General features: G+C 35.3%; 1 protein-coding gene across 7 annotated transcripts in view; it reads right to left on the bottom strand.

Moving 5' to 3' along the window:
- Positions 1 to 19,633, bottom strand: part of ERBIN (erbb2 interacting protein) — a 122,697-nt gene that overhangs the window by 22,645 nt on the left and 80,419 nt on the right. For 4 of the 7 annotated variants that reach the window (XM_072858788.1, XM_072858782.1, XM_072858785.1 and 1 more), the window contains 12 exons: positions 15,566 to 15,629; positions 13,641 to 13,715; positions 12,175 to 12,319; positions 11,673 to 11,745; positions 10,427 to 10,556; positions 9,955 to 10,070; positions 8,835 to 8,904; positions 7,716 to 7,815; positions 5,531 to 5,652; positions 4,765 to 4,935; positions 3,779 to 3,961; positions 1,400 to 1,517 (listed from right to left, as the gene is read on the bottom strand). In XM_072858788.1, coding sequence (XP_072714889.1) covers positions 1,400 to 1,517; positions 3,779 to 3,961; positions 4,765 to 4,935; positions 5,531 to 5,652; positions 7,716 to 7,815; positions 8,835 to 8,904; positions 9,955 to 10,070; positions 10,427 to 10,556; positions 11,673 to 11,745; positions 12,175 to 12,319; positions 13,641 to 13,715; positions 15,566 to 15,629 — 1,367 coding nt within the window. The remainder of the gene's footprint in view (positions 1 to 1,399; positions 1,518 to 3,778; positions 3,962 to 4,764; positions 4,936 to 5,530; positions 5,653 to 7,715; positions 7,816 to 8,834; positions 8,905 to 9,954; positions 10,071 to 10,426; positions 10,557 to 11,672; positions 11,746 to 12,174; positions 12,320 to 13,640; positions 13,716 to 15,565; positions 15,630 to 19,633) is intronic. The other 3 variants (XM_072858784.1, XM_072858786.1, XM_072858787.1) reach the window with 2 other exon arrangements.

The raw sequence follows: 19,633 nt of genomic DNA, 5'->3' as shown, positions 1-19,633 counted from the left end.
AATTATTTCAAAGTTTTGAGTTACGTGAGTCTATTAGCCCCTATGAAACTGAAGTACACTGCTTCACATGAACGATTTTGAAGGTGTACACAGTTCCCAATTTTGAACATTATTTCATTGTTTAATAGCTATTTATTAGACCAAGCACTCAGGAAAGACCTAGATCACTGGATAAGCTCTGTATAGTTTCATAAATGTGAAAAAAAAAGGAAAGAAAAATGTTCTTCTGCAGACTTGGAATCCAATGCATTCCCATCCTTTGCAGATCACTTAGAACAACTTTTTCAGAGTAATTTACACCTGTGCACATTGATTCTTGCATAATGTATGCATACTTACATACTACATACATATAAAAATAACTTCTCTGTAGCACTTGAAGCCAGCCATGATTTTGATATAACTGTACAAACAAATACATTTCAGTTTTTGCTTCAAGACACAGTAACAGGTGCCAAAAGCATAAATTTTGTGAAACTAATGCCTATCTCCAGAGACAAGAAAGAAGTTTTGACTTAGTACTTTTGTCAGGCATAAAAACCCAAAGATGGCATTGATGAAAATCAATCTTCACCTGCATGGGATCCTCAGCAGACTCTTCCTGCTACCTCCATGTGGTTTTCCTTCATCCCCACTAAATCTCACCCTTTTACATCTAATGGCCAGAAGAGCCTTTTGTCCTGGGAAGTACTGGACTAGGATATTATATGAAGCAAAATACAATTTGCTCTCCAACTTTTAAATTATGTTTTCTCTGAATCCTAGGTCATTCCTTACTCTTAAGGAACTGGTTACCCAGACTGATATCATAGTTCAGAGAATATAAAACTTAGGTAACAAAACCAATGTTCTGAAGTTTCCTGTTAGAGCAAAGAAGAAAAATAAGAGAGTAAAGTGACTCTGGAGAAAGAGCTGCCACAAGATAAGTTTATTCTTAAACCTTAAGAAGAGAGCACAGCTTCTCTGAGAAATTTAAACAAGTGATATTGCTGTCTACAGCAGCAATAATCTACAAAATCGGGGTTGGGGGGGAGGATATGGAATATTTCCAAGGTAAATACCTCTTTCTGCAATCCTTTTCTTAAGTGTATCAAGTGTGTGTTCAAGCTAACAGTCCCCCAAAACACATCCAGCTCCTTTCCCCCTCTGGTTTTAAACTGATGACAAGAACTGAGAAAATTAGGATGTCACCACAGCTTTCTCTACCACACACTCAAGTATAAGATATTGCAGAAATTTTTTTCTGCTTTCATTGCTTAACTAGAGAATTGATCATCTTTCTTTTAAAACATACAAATTAAATATATTTCTGCATAATTTAACTGGAAAAACTAGCCACTTTGAGTCAAGAAATTACCAGAATCACACAACACTTCTATTGCTTTTTATGATAGCTAACCTTTTTTGTTATTGCTAAGAGCTACCACTTTTGGTTGGTTTATGGAGGTTTCTATCAGTGGTGGTCGCATTTCTGCCATTTTCATCTCTTCATCAGAGGAGAGTTCTTCCGACTCCTGCTAAAGGAAAAACAGCTTTATGCTGTGCATTTTAAAGAACTGCTTAAAGGTTAAGTAAATGCTATCTAAACTGTCACCCACTGAAAAATAAAGGGGAAAAAAATAAACAAGCAACATAACATAGGCGTAACATAACAACTGTGTAGTGCATTTGTAGTGCAAGTCAACTGAATTTAGTAATATTTGCCACTGAATTATCTTTAAGAAGCAGCACATGCAGACCTGTATTGTAACTAATGAACTCCGTGGGAACGACAGTCAAACTGGTAACTTCAGCTGCAAAAACCTACTTGGAGCAAGCAGATGCAGCCTCTGTTCCACCACTGGAGAGAACCTCCAGTTGAGTTCAAGTCAGAAAGTTACCACTGAACCAGCAAACACCCCAGACTGACTAGCTGGGTATTTGTTTTGCAGAAAAGAGCTCAAACTGAAACAGCTATAGAGTAGCATGACCAAGACAATCTTAGGAATGGAGAGCTATGCTGTGAGAAAAGACTGAATGAGTCTGGCTTGCCTAGTCTAGCAAAAAGAGCAAGTATAGCTGGCGTTTATATCTTTAAATTTACATTGGGGGTAAATTCCAAAAGGAAGAGAAGTTATTTAACTTCAAGAACAATGGCAGAGGAATAAAGCGATGCTGAATACATTTAAGCTAGAAATCACGAGTTCCTAACCATAAGATGGAGCACAGTGCACTTATGGAAGAGATTAGCTGACAAAGCTGCTGCAAGAGCAGCCATGCAACTGATTCAGTATCCTACTGCCAGTCTTATATTCCTATCATCTTCAGAAAATGATTGTTTCCAGTAATATTTTGAAGGAAAAACAACCCCTTCCTTCCCTAAAGTGGAAATTTCTTTCTAGTAAACATGCTTCCTATTACAAAAGCTACAAAATCCATGTTGCAGATTACAAAAATAGTCTGTCGATGTTCACTTTTTCTTACAAGTTTCAGAACATTTAACATGTGGAACCTTTCCCGTGACAGTAACTACTTGGACAGTTCTTTGGACTGCAGGGAGGACAAACCTGACTGAGATGTAGCAAACAAGCTATGATAGTCTTCATTAAAAATAAAAAGTAAAAATCCATCTGTTTTGCTCTGCAATTGGAACAGACAACCTCTTCACTGCCTCTAACACATTGCGTTTCCTCTTAGATATGACATACAACAAGTGTAACAAATGTTGAAATGAAAAATGTACGTGCATGCAAAGTTTAGGTATCTGGATCCAACTGCAATGGAGTTACCAGCAGCTTATTACATGGAAGTAAGGATTCACTGCCCCTGATTGACTACACACTGCTACCTCATTTACTTACTGGCATACAGCCAGCTACAAAGAATTGCTGTCACTATCATTAGACAACAAATATGATTTTCTGGAATTATGTTTTTAAACTAAAGAAAAATGTCAAAACCAACATTTTCTGAAAGTATGTAGAAGCAGGAAGACACTAGTGGGGAAATAGCCAGCAGCAGCCATAATTGCTTGTCACAAAGTCTCTTCAGCAAAAGTATGATATATGCATGTTCCACTGATTACATAACACAGGCAAAAATAATCTGCTTGTGAAACTATGAAAAAAGCATTTTACAGGTTGTGACTGGCAACTGAGTAAGTGACAAGTTCAAAAATTTGTCATAAAGCTGAAACATTCTAAATAAACGAATACATGGTGTTTGACAGAGATGTACAAAGAGTTTAGAAGTTTAAAATCTCTGACTCTTTACAAGAGGTAAGTACAATCCAAGCCATACTCATGACAGCTCACTAATAAACACAGAGGAATATATATTTTTAAACCCACCTTTCACTTTTCATTTGAAATGAATGTGCATATTCACTTGGATATACAAGGTTTTGATTGCTCCCACTAATCAGGTATTTTGTCATTTCAGTGACATTAAAATTGGTTATTTAATGAAGAACTGACAATCAACCAAAACCTGGAAAATTCTATCTAAGTATGAGTCTGTTCACAGTTTGATACTTAGGTCAACTTTTAATCAAGTTTGCTTTATTTTTCTTTAAATGCAAGTATCTTTCATTATGAACTTTTTATTAGCTATTTCAACTTTTACTTAATATAATCTGAAGTGAGAAAAATATTAAATTGCAAACCATCTGTATTTACAGCACTTATGGATGGCAATTTTCTGCTACTGTCAACATAAATTTTAATCTCCCAGAGTAACAAATTCAATACAACACCAGCACAATTCTTTGACTGCTATGATGTTCATCACAATGCCATACCTCGAGTGTGTCTTCGTGGTTGACAATTGTTTTCGTGTTCTGCAAGGTTTTAACAAGTGCAGTCATCTGTGAATTTGCGGTGCTGTGCTCAGCTTCTGGTTCAGTAGGCTTCTGCACAGAGCTGCCTGCTGAATATTGCTTTCTCTCATCTGCTTTGTTCTTTATTGAAACAATTTCTGAAGTCTACAGGATTAAGAACATCAGCAGAAAAAACATCCTGAAAAGTTTTCAGTAACATATGATATTTAGAGTTAACATTATATATTTTGGGAAACTACAGAATGGAAAATCTGAGCTTTGAACTTACAAAGTATGAAATACACCAGGTATGAAATGCAGAGAAACCTCTGCAGATTACTGAGGTACAGTCCCTACCCTTTGTCAATCAGTTTGACTCTTCCCCTTATTGGGGTCAATTTGTACCATTCAATTTCCAGTTAAACAAAAAAAAAGGGGCCAAGAATATCTACAGCACCAAACATGAGACATGTCAGCACCAAAGAGTAGTCCTATCACCTATCATGCTACATCAACCTGTTAGAGACTACTGACTCCTGTGCCAAGTTCCTACAATTGCCTTCCCAACTTATCATGTAAAACCTCCAGTCTTGAGGGCAGCAGTAAGATCCTTAGAGATTATCCTGAATTTCATTGTGAAGTCTAGCAGATAAAAGAGGATCAGAGGATGACAATGATGCCATCCTCCAGAAACCAAAGAAGCCAGCTCCTTAACACATCCATAGTTTGTATTTGCCTGAGAATCAAGTCACTTTCCTTGTTCTTAGTGTCAGAGGAAAATTGCTACGGCAAACCAGACATCTATTACAGACTTCTTTAAACGGTGAAGAGGTAAGTTCTTGTTCTTTAATCTGACAATTTTTCTTGCTAAAGCATTAATGGGGAGGGAGAAGAGAATTAAAAGGAATCAGTGACTCTCTAGATCTTTGGAAGTTCTTGCAAAGTCAGAAGACAATATCATCTCTAACCTTTACCCCCACATCTTTTACAGAAACTGTCTGGCCTTCTCGTTTTGACTCCTTGGCGATATCTTCAGTAGATTCTTCATCCTTTAGCCTATGTACAATTGTCTGGACTGTTTTGACCATATTCTTCAGTTCATCAGGATATGGAGTTGGATATCTCTTCAGGTTGCCTTCCTGTATAACAAAAAGCAATAATGTTCTACATTTAATTAAATGCCATAATTAAAACATCTGCTTTAAAACAGACAATGAATGAGGACAAAACACTGAACAATCTAGGATCTCCACTTTGCTGTTCAAGTCTACCTGGACTGATGCAGACTTAAGTCTATAAAACCCAGCAAGATTATGAATCACTCCCCTCCCCATCCCTGCAATGTGTCCATTCATTGCACGCAGGAAGAATTATGACAAATGTAATTTACTTAAAGAAAAATCAGGATTAATCATTGTTTCCCCACTACCCTTCTCCATGGCACCGCCAGTCAGGTAATCTCCTAGTTATGCCCTACATTGCTTTATATCAGCTGAGAGTTTTACCCTTGTGCTCCACTTTAAATGACCTGGCCAAAAAAGCCCCCAAAAAACAAAAAAAAACACCTCAAAACCACAGTGTTTCATCCTGTTAGGTACTTTTAACTAATAACTGAAAACTTGATTTCTTCAGCAGAGCAAAATCCACAGCCAAAGTAAGGAAAAGGATGGGATTCAAGGATGGGGATAAGAGAGAGGGAAGCACCAAGTATTCAAAAATAAATTCAATACTAACCCGAGGCGGTGCCTCTCTCTCATCTTTGTCTTCATCACACTCAAATGCAACTTGAGCACGCTGTTTCCGCTGTTCCTCCCACAGAGATGGATTGAAACTTTCATTATCAGATATGAACATAACTTTGAAAAAAAAAAAAAAGGACTCTCATAAGAATAGGATACATTATGCAAAATAAAAATCCTCTTTTTCTTTCTCTTGGATGGGATTGCTATGCTTTTGTATGCATCCTTAAAAGATAAGAGACTAGCAGCATCATTAATTGAAGACTAGCTGCACTGCCACTGCTTTATGAACTTGGCTGTATTTTCATAATAGTAAAATCCCTATCTGTAAAGTAAAAAACTTCATACACACAGCTGCACACTAGTCTTAGCACTCACACTAGAAAATTTTCAGCAGAACTCTGCTGCAAAGTATTTTTATTCATATATAAGTATAAATATGAAAATATGTATTTGTATATATAAAAATGTAAATTATACTCATATAAATTTACATAGCCTGACTTCAGTCAAGTGGTCTCATTAAGCATGTATAAGAGAATTCACCTGATTTCATTTAATGAAAATTTAAAACTGAAGAATGACTTAGTGACAAAAGCCTGCATTATTACTAATCCTGAGAAAAACCTACAGCATCTAAAACTTAAGGTAAACACATGATTTTGCAGAAGTTGTACAAATGACAGGAGCTTTACAAAGTAGTTCCTGCTTAATTTTACAAGAGATAAAAAAATATTTTGGGTACCCACTGTCTCTTATATTCTAGCATGTCTCCATGCCTTGTGTTACATCAGCCAGGTTCTACTTTAGCATGCCCAGTACTCTGATAAATCTGCCACCACCACCCCAGCAAATGTATACCCTCCACTAGCAATGCCAAGACTGGTCATATTAACTACTTCTGTACCTGAAATAGAAACATAATTATACAGCTCAACAAGTGCATTGGAGTATTTGTTACTCTGCGTCTATTGAGTAAACTTATAACTGTAAGACATCTGAAAATATTCTAATAGACTTCACTATCACTGAAACTGTTCCTGAGCAAAAAAAGAACTTGATAAAGAATTTTTCAAAATTTAATTTTTAAAAACACTATCTATTGAACTTTAAACATTCCATTTGGAATGACCACCTCAGAGGCAGGTATTCTGTCAACTTAAGCCGAACAAGCAGCACTTTGCTTCTCTACAGAAAGAAATCCTGGCACCTGGGTAAAAAATAGTTCAAATGGAGAGAATGCTTTCAGGAGTGATCCAGAACTTCACTGAATCTCCAAATGATTTTATAATTCTCACATTCTATCAGAGGTATTGCAGATGCATTATCTGCATTAGAAGGCACTAGAAGTGATGCACAATTTACTGTTTTTGCTGATATTTCTGATTACTCCTCTCTCACTGTACTAGACACTTGTGCCATGGAATGGCAAATGTTGCCACTTGTCAGTTTTCAATTATTTCCATTGGTACATGCTCCCCCTCCATTTCTGTTAAAGCAGCACAAGCTTTTTCCTTTTGCCTGCAGGGGAAATAAAGTGGAGAAATAATGAGATTTAACTCTCTTTCCATGAGAAACCCCATCAGCATTTAGGGAATGTTACTTTTTTCCCTAACTATTTCACAAATGTGCAGAAATAACTTTCTGGCAAGGTCGTAATATTTTGGGCCTCACTTTTTATAAAACAGTTGAAACTAAATATGTGCAAAATGCTTTTTTTTCTGGACCAATTTTTTTTTCTTTTAAAATAAAACACAGAATGCTATGTACTTTTCAAAAAATACATACTCAGTAATGGAGGAAACATTTTGACTAACATTCTGTTAAAATAGTCAGTCTGAAGCTGAAATTCACCTGCTAAGGAGAATTTCACCCTGAATCATTAAGCTCTGCTGGAACGAAACAGGGTGTCACACTGGGAAGTGGCAACCATCGCAGTACATGATCCCGCCAGTCCATTCCTCACCTCGCTCACTGAAACAGCTTCATGTAGAATTTACCATTATGTAGATCATATTAAGTTACTGTTCTCATTCTTCAGATATAATTCTTCATCACTTACAAGTTTACTTCAAACTTGTATTTAAGTATTACCTAGTAAAAATCACATTAGCTCGACAGTCTTCCCATTTTTATTTTCAAAAGTGAGCATTCTGAGAGGGCATTTCAGAAATTCTTACCATCCTCGGTCCTTGGTTGCTGGGGGAACATATAATTAGTAAGCACTGTCTTCTGTGTGTCAGGGTCAGCTTCTTTTTGAAGAGGGATAAGTGGTTTAGACTAGGAAGCAAATGAAAGAAGGATATGTTATGAGAATATATATAAAAAGGTAAGTATGATCTACATATCACAGAGCATGCCTGTCCCATTACTTTGAAGACTAATCTGCCCTGTATTAAACCATTTCTCCTCTGAATAATTTTCACAAAATGAAGTTAACATGTCTGTCTGACTGACGACTGACTTTGACTGAGAACTGAAAGTAACAGCTTTAAGAGAAAAGCAAACACTGGATATTAAAAAAATAACCCAGTTTCTCGCTAGGACTTATGACTATCCCAAATCAGGCTGATCTAGAACACACAGATATATTTGACCATTTAAAGCTGCAGACAATCACATAAACAGAAAAATTTTGTACTCAGTTTTCCATATTGACACCAGATTGAATACCCCCCTGCCTTACAAAAAAGGGCAGGGGATTCTTGAAATTACTGTATTAGTAGAAGTGCTTTCATTATAGTGTATCTGAGGCTAGTGGATTTCTGGCAGCCCTGTACATCTTAATGCCATTCAGAAAATCAGCAGGGTAGAGGGCTTCAATACACAGCAAAAATACACGCCACAAGTACATGAGTTACTCCTGAATAGCATGAAACTTGGACAGTCACAGAATTCAAAGGTGTGGCAAGAAACCTAGCTCAAAACCAGACACACTAAGTTTCCCCAGTGGAACAGCTGTGGAAGAAACAGCATGATACACATTCAAGAACTACCTTACCAAGCACTAACTCTCCAGTGTAAACAAGCCTGAATTAAGAAAAACAAAACCCCAAAAACCCAACATCTGTTAAACTGCATTTCCTAACAGCACAGAACTTTATCAGAAGTATGAAAGTCTCTTAAAGACAGGTAGGCTCAGTGTTGTTTATTTCAGGAGAACCAACAAAGTAATGTCAAGAATTATTGATGTATACACACAGTACCAGGCCTCATTATTTAACAGATGGCTCTGTACTTGTCAATTCCATTAGGAATAAAGCCAACAATCATCTATTTTTAATTTTAAAAAAGTTCACCTGATTGTCTGATAGCCACATAGCAGTGAGCTGTTGCAGTTTTGTAAAGGTAAATGGCAAATTCTTCAGTCTGTAAATTACAACAAGAACTTATGTTAATACTTATCAACTTATCAATACTGTTAAGATTGTTAAGAAACAATCCTGCATTAGCCTGTAAAATATTTAAAAAGGACATTTACAGATATAGTTTAATTAGTAACTATCGACAATTGAAAGGCAACAACATTTAATCTAGATTCAAAACTATATCTGGAATTAAAACAACAACAAAAACAAAAAACCACCAAGCAAACAAAAAAAAGGCATTTCTGCCCAGTTTAGTAAGCAGCTTAAAAAGAAAGTGACAATGTAACTTGAATTTAACTCAGTTTAGTGACTTGAATACAGTTTTGAAGACAATTTACCTGAATTAATTAATCTGGATCCTCAGCATTTTATCTTTCAATATACATGCACACCAATTAAGAAAAAAGTGCTACACCTGAAAATTGTTGTTTTTTTCCAAGATACATGTGTGGTAAAGGGGCTGCCCTTGATAATGGACACTCTGGCATTAATGGATAAATCAAGCTACAGATGGAGTACAGAGAAGCTAGACTGGCAGAACAAGAGGGAGAGCTCAGTCTGACTTATCTGTCCCAATATATTTCAATTCTACAAACTGGCAATTCCCAAAAGAGAAACTTTTTTTCAGTTTTTAATGACCAGCTCTAATAAAACAGAACTCTCTTTTCCCCCTTCCCCAGCAAACTCAGGTGTTTTGCACTGTACTGTGATACTGGTTTGTCTCCTCCATATGCAATACAGGAAGCTTTTAAGTGAGAATCAAAAGTTTATGAAAACAACCAAACTAATTCCCCAGAAAAATACATGCTAACAATCATGAATGTATTGAAGCTGTGCTTCAATGCTTGTGCCAAGTCAGTAAAATAAAGACAGCTTAATACAATGGAACTGCAAGACCCAGAACACAACAATAATACATTAAATACATGCATCTCAGTCAGCTTCTAAGCTGTGTGTGAGATAAGGGAAGATAGCATAATATATTCATAACAATACCTCTGTTATTATTGCATTTTATACAACTTCTACTTGAATAAATGCATTCACAAACCTATTGTCACTCAGATTGATGACTTTTAATTTCTGCATATCACCCATTTCTTCAGGGAGAAATTCAAGCTTATTAGAATGCAGAAACAACACCGTTACATGCTTCCAATTTCCAATCTGAAAAAAAACCCAAAGAATTAATTCCTCTTCACAACTCTAAATACACAAATTTTTACTGTTTTAAAACAATTAGTATTATAGCTATTTTTGCCTGTGAAGTATAATTAGATTTATTCTTACATATTAAACCTTGTTTTAGTTTCAATACACTAGGCAACAAATTTCTACTTCTTGCTTAAAAAAATTCAGAATGTCATTATTTGAAAACTTGTATATTTGTATTCATCCTCCTTTAAAAACATACACAAAGAAAATCTACTCAAGAATTAACTTGCTATCCAAAAGTTGTACAGACTACACAATTTAAAATAAATTTAAAAATTCATTTTATAGTTTTGTAATTAAATACATACCTCTGATGGCAGCTGTGTTAAAAAGTTATGATCTGCAGCAAATGTTCTTATATTAGAGAGCTGCCCAACAGATGAAGGCAATGTTTCAATCTCATTGAAACTACAGTCCAGTTCTTCTACTGATACTAACCTGCAAAAAAAAAAAAACCCACCAAATTTGCTCCTCTATACAGGTTAATTCATCCAACTTTAATTGAAGTTAATATAAATGAAGTTAACACCACTATTATTACAAATCTCAAATTTAATTCAAAATAAAACTCAGAAACCCAAGGGAATTCAAATCCAAGAAAAATCCTTTACTAATCGCCTAAAATGTGTTTTGGGATTTTGTTTGTTTGTTTGTTGATTGTAGGGTTTCAGGGTTTGTTTTGGTTGGGTTTTGGGTTTGTTTGGTTTTTTTTTTAAATCTCCTTTACACTGTCCTCATAAGAGGGCATTCAGTGAAAACAGGGGGGTCAGCAACATCAAATGTTTGTGTACTACATGAAAATGTACTAGTGCAAGGCACTGAAAACGTTCAGAATGGGACAGATCATAGCCAAACAGGAGTTGAGTGCAGTTTCTGAACAAGAACAGAATTTCAGGAGTTAGACACAGTGAACCCAAGAATCTGGCAATGAAAAAGTATTTTGTAAATTCTGACAAGAAAAGATAACCGACATTAATTATAATAGGAGAAAAGAAATTGGAACAAATACCCTTCATTTGTATAGCCCTTAATTCTGAACCAATTATTTTTGCCATCATTTGCGAGTTTTAAATTAAATTGCTGAACACAAAATTACACATTAAAAAAAACTGCTGATGAACAGGTGAACGTTCTCCTTATAATATAAAAAAGATAAATGTGTGTGTTCAGATTCACTCTTTACAAGCTTTTTGATAGTGGTTCAATCATTTGCAATATTTGCCACAGCTATGTCACTACCAAAAACCAGTTTCAGGCAGCTGACTGCCTTTTTAAACATCTTATTTTCTTTCACATTCAATTTTTCCTTTATAGATTGGTGGCTCCATTAGTAAGTGAGGAACATAGGTCTTTTGATATTAAATAATACATAAAGAACATACATGCTGCAAACTAGAAGTAAGATATGAAAGCACTTGCTTTCGATTTTATTAAGACATTAACATGCAGAAGAAAATAAATCAAGTAGTTGTAAAAAAATTCAAAAGATGAGCCATTGTTACAGAAAAGTGTGCAGAAAGGCAATTCAACCTTTTATTCAGGTGAAATACCTACCCTCCTATGGAGTCTGGCAAATAAATTAACTGGTTTTCATCAATTTTAAGTGTTGTTACCTTCTTCAGGGAACCTGTAACAAAATGAGCAAGTAAATCAAAAAGGACATTGGCGTTCATTAAACTTGGTTTTAATTTTAAATTGGGGGGGGGGGGAGAACTTATGGACAAGCAACCACATCTTCTGTATTCCCTGGCATGCCTATAGTGCTATATACCTAAGGAAATAAGGAAATAAGCAGATGAGCTTACAGAACTTGCTTGCCAGCTTACCATGTGCCAGCCATGGGAGGGGGGGGATTTTTTTTCATCCATTTACAAACTACTGTATAAAGTAAAAAACAAATATAAATTTTATTATTCAGCTACACCTTACAGCTTTATCCAAACCTGGCACTTTTAATCAATTGAAACTTAGATCTAAAATGCCATTTGTCTATTTTCAAGCGTTCCATGTCGAAACTATAAACTTTTAAGAACATGAATTAACTGAAAATACAAACCAATAGACTCTGGTAGTTGCTGAAGTGAATTACTGGATAACAGTAGGTCTTGCAGGCTTTCACAACCTGAAATACCTTCTTCAACTACTTCAATGTTGTTTTTAGAAACATCCAAGTAGGTCAGTTGTTTCAAAGTGCCTATGAACTAAAAGCAAGAGAAAATAATGCATTCTAGAATGTGCAAGTTCAAAACAAAAAAATCCAGCAGATTTGACAACAAACTGTCTCTCAAGTATAATGCCAGAGGAAAAGAGAAAACCTATTTATAGTGCTGAAATACAATTTTATGCAAAATATGCAAGCTTTATTATAAAGTATTTTGTGCAGATACGCACAGTTGATGTTTTTACGCATACAGAGATGCGCTGCAGTAATTCTGCATGTCCCTCTAAAGTCAGTCTGCTGCAAATTCAACTGTTTGATCAGTTACTGTGAATCAAGTAACTGAAGCTTTAGAGCAGACTTCAGACAGAGACAGATAACGTAAGGACATGATTAGGCTCCAGTAAAGTCTTTTAATGCTTATTTTTGCCTTTTGTGTAATTCTGCATCCTACTTAACCTCAAAAACAACCACAATGAATCCCTAATTGTACTAAACTGAAGAAACAAGCCAAAATATAAGCTTGTACTACCTTTCCATATGAACCAAGAATAAGCTTGAAGATTTGTGCACACTACTAAAATCTTCACAGGGAAGATGCAGTCACTTTCACAAATACAGTTTTACTGTAAAGTAGAAATGTTTAATACATCCACCCAACTCTTCAAGGAAGAATTAGCTGAACTGAGGAAAGACTGTAGAGAAGACTCCTGATCAGGCAAGAAAGCCTCACATCAGAAGACGGCTAGTGATTTTAAGCCTGAAAACAGACAATCTGCTTCCCAAATGTCAAATACTCATTTATTAGTTTACTAGAACATAAGCACAGGTTCACAAGTACTGCAATAACAGGTCAGCCTGGACCCCATGTAATTCTGAGAGATGTCAGGAACCCAGACAATGTCAACAGAACATTTTCTTAGGAACTGGCTATGCTCCCTGCATACACGGCACCTGAATAGGCATTGCTTGCTTTACAGCCATGACCAGTAAAAATTCTAACAACATATTTATCCTGTAAATTCCTGCTTTCTGTCTAACACAAAATAACCCCTTTCTGGAAGGACCAGTCAGCCCTAAATTTGATACAGGATTTGATCTAGGATTTTTACCCCCCTTCCTGAATTGGAACATAATTTTTAGATGAGAGGTATATAACTTTCAATGAAAGAAAAGCCGTGTACCCAACTCTCATGATCAGTGACAATTTCTAAGTAGGCTAGTTAAGCATTTAGGTGGCATTTAGCCTTGTGGCTTTAAGTAACACTAACATTACATAGCAACTTTAACATATATCATAGCTGACAAAGCAAACATCACTGTAAATTAAAATACTAAATGTTTAACATAGTAAAAGGACTTACCCCTGGAATAAGTGTTAGTCTATTACCATCCATCCAAAATTCCTTTAACCCACTCAGTTGTTCAAGTACTTCAGGCTGTAAAGGGAAGCCATTTTTTAAAAAAACTTCATACAGAAAATAGTGAAAGGCAAAAACAGCTTCAGTGATTCATCTATTGCAACTTTAAGTAATGTCTTATTATAGCTGTTATATACACTTGCTTCACTGGGTCATCAAAGAAAACCCAGATAATTCACTTTTTGAAATGTAGATATATACTAGATACACAGAAATCTTCTAAGAACTTGATCACAGCACTAAATAATCCTTACAGAAAGTGTTGGGTTTTTTGGTTTGGTTTTTTTTTTTGTGTGTGGTTTTTTTTTTTTTGGGGGGGGGTATGTTTTGGTTTTCTTTTTTTTTTTTTTTACAGAAAGGGTTATTTTTCAACTGGAGCACAAAATAAATAGATGTTATATGTATAATTTCCTCTCTCATGGAGGAGGTCTAAAAAACCTTAAATTCCATCAACTCAGAAGACCTGTTTTTCAAAAACGACCAAGATTTTGTGGTTTTGGGGAAAACAATTTTTAATTTTCTAGCATCAAAGGGTACATCTGCATGATATAAACCATCCATAAAGTGAAGTGCAGGATTGTGCTTCCATTACAGCTTACTGTTAGAAGTATCTTACATATCAGGGAAAGACCACTTTTTGGTAGACATCCATGTTACATATGTTTTCCTATTTAAAATTCCCTCCTGAGAAAGTAATACAAAACAGGTGCTACTGCACCTTAGCAACTACAACCAAGTTCAGTTAAATGCAGAACTCAGTTTTGTTATATTGTAAATATACAGCATTCCTGCATAAGTTGCAGTTCTGACTCCCAATAATTCATTTTCCACAAGAAAATCTTAGCTGAAGACTACCTTTCAAACAGATCTTTATCCAAAAAAGCTGTTTCAAACTTTGTGTTTTTACCAAGAATCTTGATAAAATAAGTTGCCAGTACTTGACACTCTTCTGGCTAAAAGGCTGGGAGAGATGAAGCAATCCCAAACAGGTAATTTTGCAGCCTATACTTGGTTCCTGGCTGTTACAGCTTAACGTGGACCTGGGCACGTTAGTTTAAGGCTCCCAGATGAATACCTACTCTCTAATGAGAATATGGCAGTAATGCTAATGGCTAGAAGTGTAATAATACTAATGAACAATTCCTTAAACACACTTCCCTCTCTGCCAAATCATACAACTAGGCAAGTGTTCAGCTCTGCATGATCTACTGGTGGCATACAAGGGCTTGAATTTATTATACGGCAGGTCAGTATGTATCCCTATACTTCTACTTCAATTCCTTTATCCAGGGAAGTACTTGTAGAAGCAGAGAGATGTTAAGTGATTGTAACTATAAGATACATTTGTCTGTGAGATCATGAAGAGGAAACAAGTTGATCCATGCTGAAGGAAATATCTGAGCACCTCAACTGTAAATACTATTTTGAACAATATTCAAACTTAAAATTAATATAGTTTCCCTTGGATCTAAATAGTTTGTACACAATAATAAAAGCAGGTTATGCACAGCTTATACAGAACTCACAACATTAAATACATGATAACCACTAAGTGTTTAGAATTTATTATAAGCCAAACAATTATGTTTATAATTCAAACACATATTACCATTAATATTTTACTAGTACAGTAACTACCCTATACCACAGAGTTTTATTTTCAAATTGAGGAAAAACACACTCATATTCATCAGAATATGCACATAATTTTTATAACAGGCTCCGTAAAGTAGTATGAGGTATACATAATATTTGCTCAGTAGCAGAACTCTTAAGCTGATGTTTACATTTTCATATTGATTAAAATAGATTAAAGGATAAAGAGATTTATAAAAGATACAAAGCTCTGTTACTAAGGCAAAACTCACCACTTCTGTGAATTCATTACTTCCTAAGTCCAGTCTCTCCAGCTGAGTCAGTCTGGACATGGTTCTGCACAGGAAGGGTATTAATAAGGAATTAGATTTAAGAAAATACCAGTTACATCCAATCTTCCTGTATTCATACAAACATATATTATTTTAATCAGTATTAAGTAGCGATGCTGTTCTGTAACTGGACTAATATCTAAATAAGGTCAAATTTTCACACATTGTCCAACCACGCACTTATTAATGATCATGCCGACTGTTGACTGTCACACAAAGAGTACACTGCAACTCGTCTACAGATTAGTTTACAAAAACTAAAGACCACTAGAGTAATCTTTATGATAAAGAGTAACTCAGTGAAGTTACTCTTTTTTTGAGTGCTTCAGCTTTTCACCTACAGTCACAGTAAGTCTTTTCAGCAGCCAAAGGCTGGTCAACTACATGTTTTCCTCCCAAAGAAAGACCACTGCCTAATGGTTAGCTAAACGAGAAAAGACTACTGTTGAATCACAGCAAACACCACCACCTTTCTCCTCTCCAGGCTGCTGACAAAGTTGCTTCCATATGATATGGTCTGGAATCCTACTTATTTCTCTAGTCCTACAACAAATCAGATTACTAAATTGTGTTTTGTGACACATCAATACTTTTTAAGCCAACTTATGGCAACAGTTAAATCAATGACTGAAATAAAGTAAAATCCATTATTTCAAGATGTGTTTTGGCAAAATTTTTCCTCCATTTAAAGTTTACTTTGGGGACCCCACAGAGACTATCTACCACTGCACATGGTGGTCTACACAATCGGTACTCCAGTCAACTGTTGTACTACCTAAAAATATTTTCAAAGGGGCTGAGAATCCCTCATATGACATTATTGTCTGTATTTATTTAATAATAGATTCCCATAGAACAATTAATAATATCTAAAACTTTCAAATATAAACTGTGTATACATACTCTAAAGTTCTGGAAAAACTAATTATAAGAGCTTCTAAATGGCAGAGTCTTATATTATCAGAACATATGTATGAACACTAATATCTTTAAAACACATTTGCCTGAGCACAAGATGCGCTATGCAGCTATTCAAAGTTTATGTTGTTCTTCAAACACACTATTACAGTTGTTCTGAATATACAGTTAAAAAATTACATTCTACTGAAAAATGCCTTATTTATTGAAAGTAAGTTAATGTGATTATTAGTATTATTCATGAAATAATCTCCAAAAAGGATTGTACTCAACATTTGTCTATAGATTAGATTTTCATTACATTATAGTAATTACGTTGGTGACAAACTAGGAATTTAGCATAAGTAGTTAAAGACATGATCAAGACAAAAGCAGAAGCCATTTTTTTGCACTGCACACATGGTATACAGAGGCTTTAGGGGAAAGCCTTTAACTCACATTCCCACTGTCTCAAAGAAGAAGAAAAAAGCATACACAAACAGGCTACTTCCAGAAGAATCTGAGAAACATTTTCCCTCATTTCTCGAAGCTTGGGAACCAGATGATTATCAGTAAGCCAACTGCTAAAACTCATTTTCCAATTCTAACTTAAATAATTTAAGTTCCTCTGAAATACTGCATAAGCTGAATTTCTCAAAGCTTTATGAGACCACGCCAATACCAATTTTAGTACCATATGTTGCTAACTAATTTGTCCCAATGCATCTCCCAGAAGCAGAGCTGAAGACTGACTTAAAGGATCTAGCATTATCATTCTGCAGCTTTCAAAACTTCGTGGGCAAAACCATACTGTACTTTTATTGATGGCTTCAATTTAAAAATATTTTAGATTTCTTCTCTTTTCAAGCTATGCTAGCTAGACTGTGGGCTACGAGAGAGCAGTCCAAAACTTCACTGATGATCTAAATTTCAGCCTCAAAAAGTAGATTAAGGGAGATTCACAGCTATGTGGGATTGAACTTGATACATTAGTTTCAATAAATGATTATTTGGAAAAAATGGCTTATTTTAACATTTTTATAGTCCTTTCATTGCAACAGTTTTAAGACAGTGCCTTGATTTTTATTTGAATGGAATTTTCAGCTTAGAAATAAATACAAATTTTAAAAGTGAAGGAAAAAAAACAGGTAACACCAACAAAATGAAAAAAGTTCAATCTGATTTAAGTGAATTTTGATGAGGCCGAATTGAAACAAAGTCAGACAGGGTTTTTTACTGCAGTTTGAGATGAATGGAATTTTTTTCTTTCAGTTCAACATGAACTCTTCTCTTTTTATTTTAAAGATTTGGTAAAGATACAAACACCAAAGAAAACAAAAAATCAACGTCTCAGGCCAACATACTCAAAGGTCTGAGTGATTTTTTTTTCCTTCCTCCTGTACACCATTCAACTCTGAGGCCAAACTGTTTACACAGCTAACAGCAGATTCACAGAATCTAAGTAATAAAGCTCCTCTCCTCCCCGCTGCCAAATTCCACTCCAGTCCAACCTAAGATCTACGTTGCTCTCTTCCCTTCCTATCCTGCTAGCGCTACATCCTTAATGGCTCTAAGGCAACCCGAAGTTCCCATTACTGCCTTAATCTTCACTGTCTCACAAAAACCCCCCAAACAAACAAAAACAAAACAAAACAAACAACCCACACACAAAAAACCAACACTAACCCTGTTACAGTTTTTCATTAAGGGTCCTGGTCTTACCATTTGGAACCAGAGCGAATATCTGCAAATCTCTGTCAAGTATGTGCAAAATTAATGTTATGTAACATTGACAGCATAACAAAGTAACTTTATTGATGTTGAGACACTTTTTTTTCATTGCCAAAATGTCTATAATCTAGCAAACACATCCACTCAACTGTAAAACATACACAAATGTATTTGCAAGACCAGGGCCTCAGTTATTTTCCTCCCCTTCCCCACTGCCTGCCTAATCTATAGCACTTTCAGCTATTTATGACTATTATCTCTCTGCTTTTCTGTATTGTTTATAGAGCAACTATATCTTCAGACAAAATGCAAACAAAGCTTCCAATAATGTTAAAGTAACAGGAAAATGCAGTGCTAAAGGAAGAGGAATACAGGACTAGAAACAAAGATTTACTAGATCACCGAGTTACACCTATTTCTGTCTTTGCCACAACGCTATGTAATCCTTTCCATAAACTGATAAATCTGTTTCATAATTTGTATTATTGAACTTGCTGTCAAATCAATCCAACACTAAGGGATCAGGTAGTCTAAATTATGCCTCAGATTCTGATGTGGTAAACAGCTTCACTAAGGTTAACACTACGGCTTACTTGAAGTAACATACAATTCAAGATGTGTGTGTGACAACAAGATTGGGTCCTGAATCATTGTAATGACACTCTCAAATAACTTGCTTCTTTCTAAAAAGGTTACTCTTTTTATTGACAATTAGGCAACAGACAGAAGCTTAAAAAAAACAAAACAAAACAACTTTTTATATTTCCATTGGACCATTTTCCCAACTTTCAGCTACCTATCAGATAAATGCCTCTAAAGTAGTCTCTGTGTATTTTTGCTTCCTTTCAGTAGAAATATTTTCATTGAGCTGGTTTGCATTATAGTACTACCAGTTTTGCAGTCCCTGGCTGTGGATAAGCTCCAAGCAAAATTATGCATTTGGCACAAAGCAAGATTGATTTCGTACGTTGGCATTAATCACTCATTTTTATTAAGAGTCTTTCAAGTGCTTTATGCTTTAGTGTTAAAAATTATGTGCATGTTTAATTCAGCAAGAGGGCTGGCTGATTTTGTAGAAATTTATCCAAATACATTTCTTGTTACAAATACGAAAATTCACTGTAAGTATGAACATCTTAAAGGTGAGAGTGACAGGGAAACAAGAAAAGATAGTTCTGTTCTATAGCAAAAATATTAGCATGTACTGCTACATCTTATTAGCTTCAAAAAAAGCCTTTGGATTTTCTACACCGTTTAAAGCTGTATAGCATGTTCCTTTTAAAATACATACTCAGGTCTAGAAAACTGTGTAAGTTCGAATTTCACATCAGCTTCTGTTCTAATGTAATAGTTAAAGCAAGGCCATGGACACCTTTGTTG

The sequence above is a fragment of the Ciconia boyciana genome, chromosome 4 (assembly GCF_034638445.1).
Source record: "Ciconia boyciana chromosome 4, ASM3463844v1, whole genome shotgun sequence".
Lineage (NCBI taxonomy): Eukaryota > Metazoa > Chordata > Aves > Ciconiiformes > Ciconiidae > Ciconia > Ciconia boyciana.
Note: the sequence above shows the minus strand (reverse complement) of the source record. Positions and strands in the feature narration are given on the sequence as shown.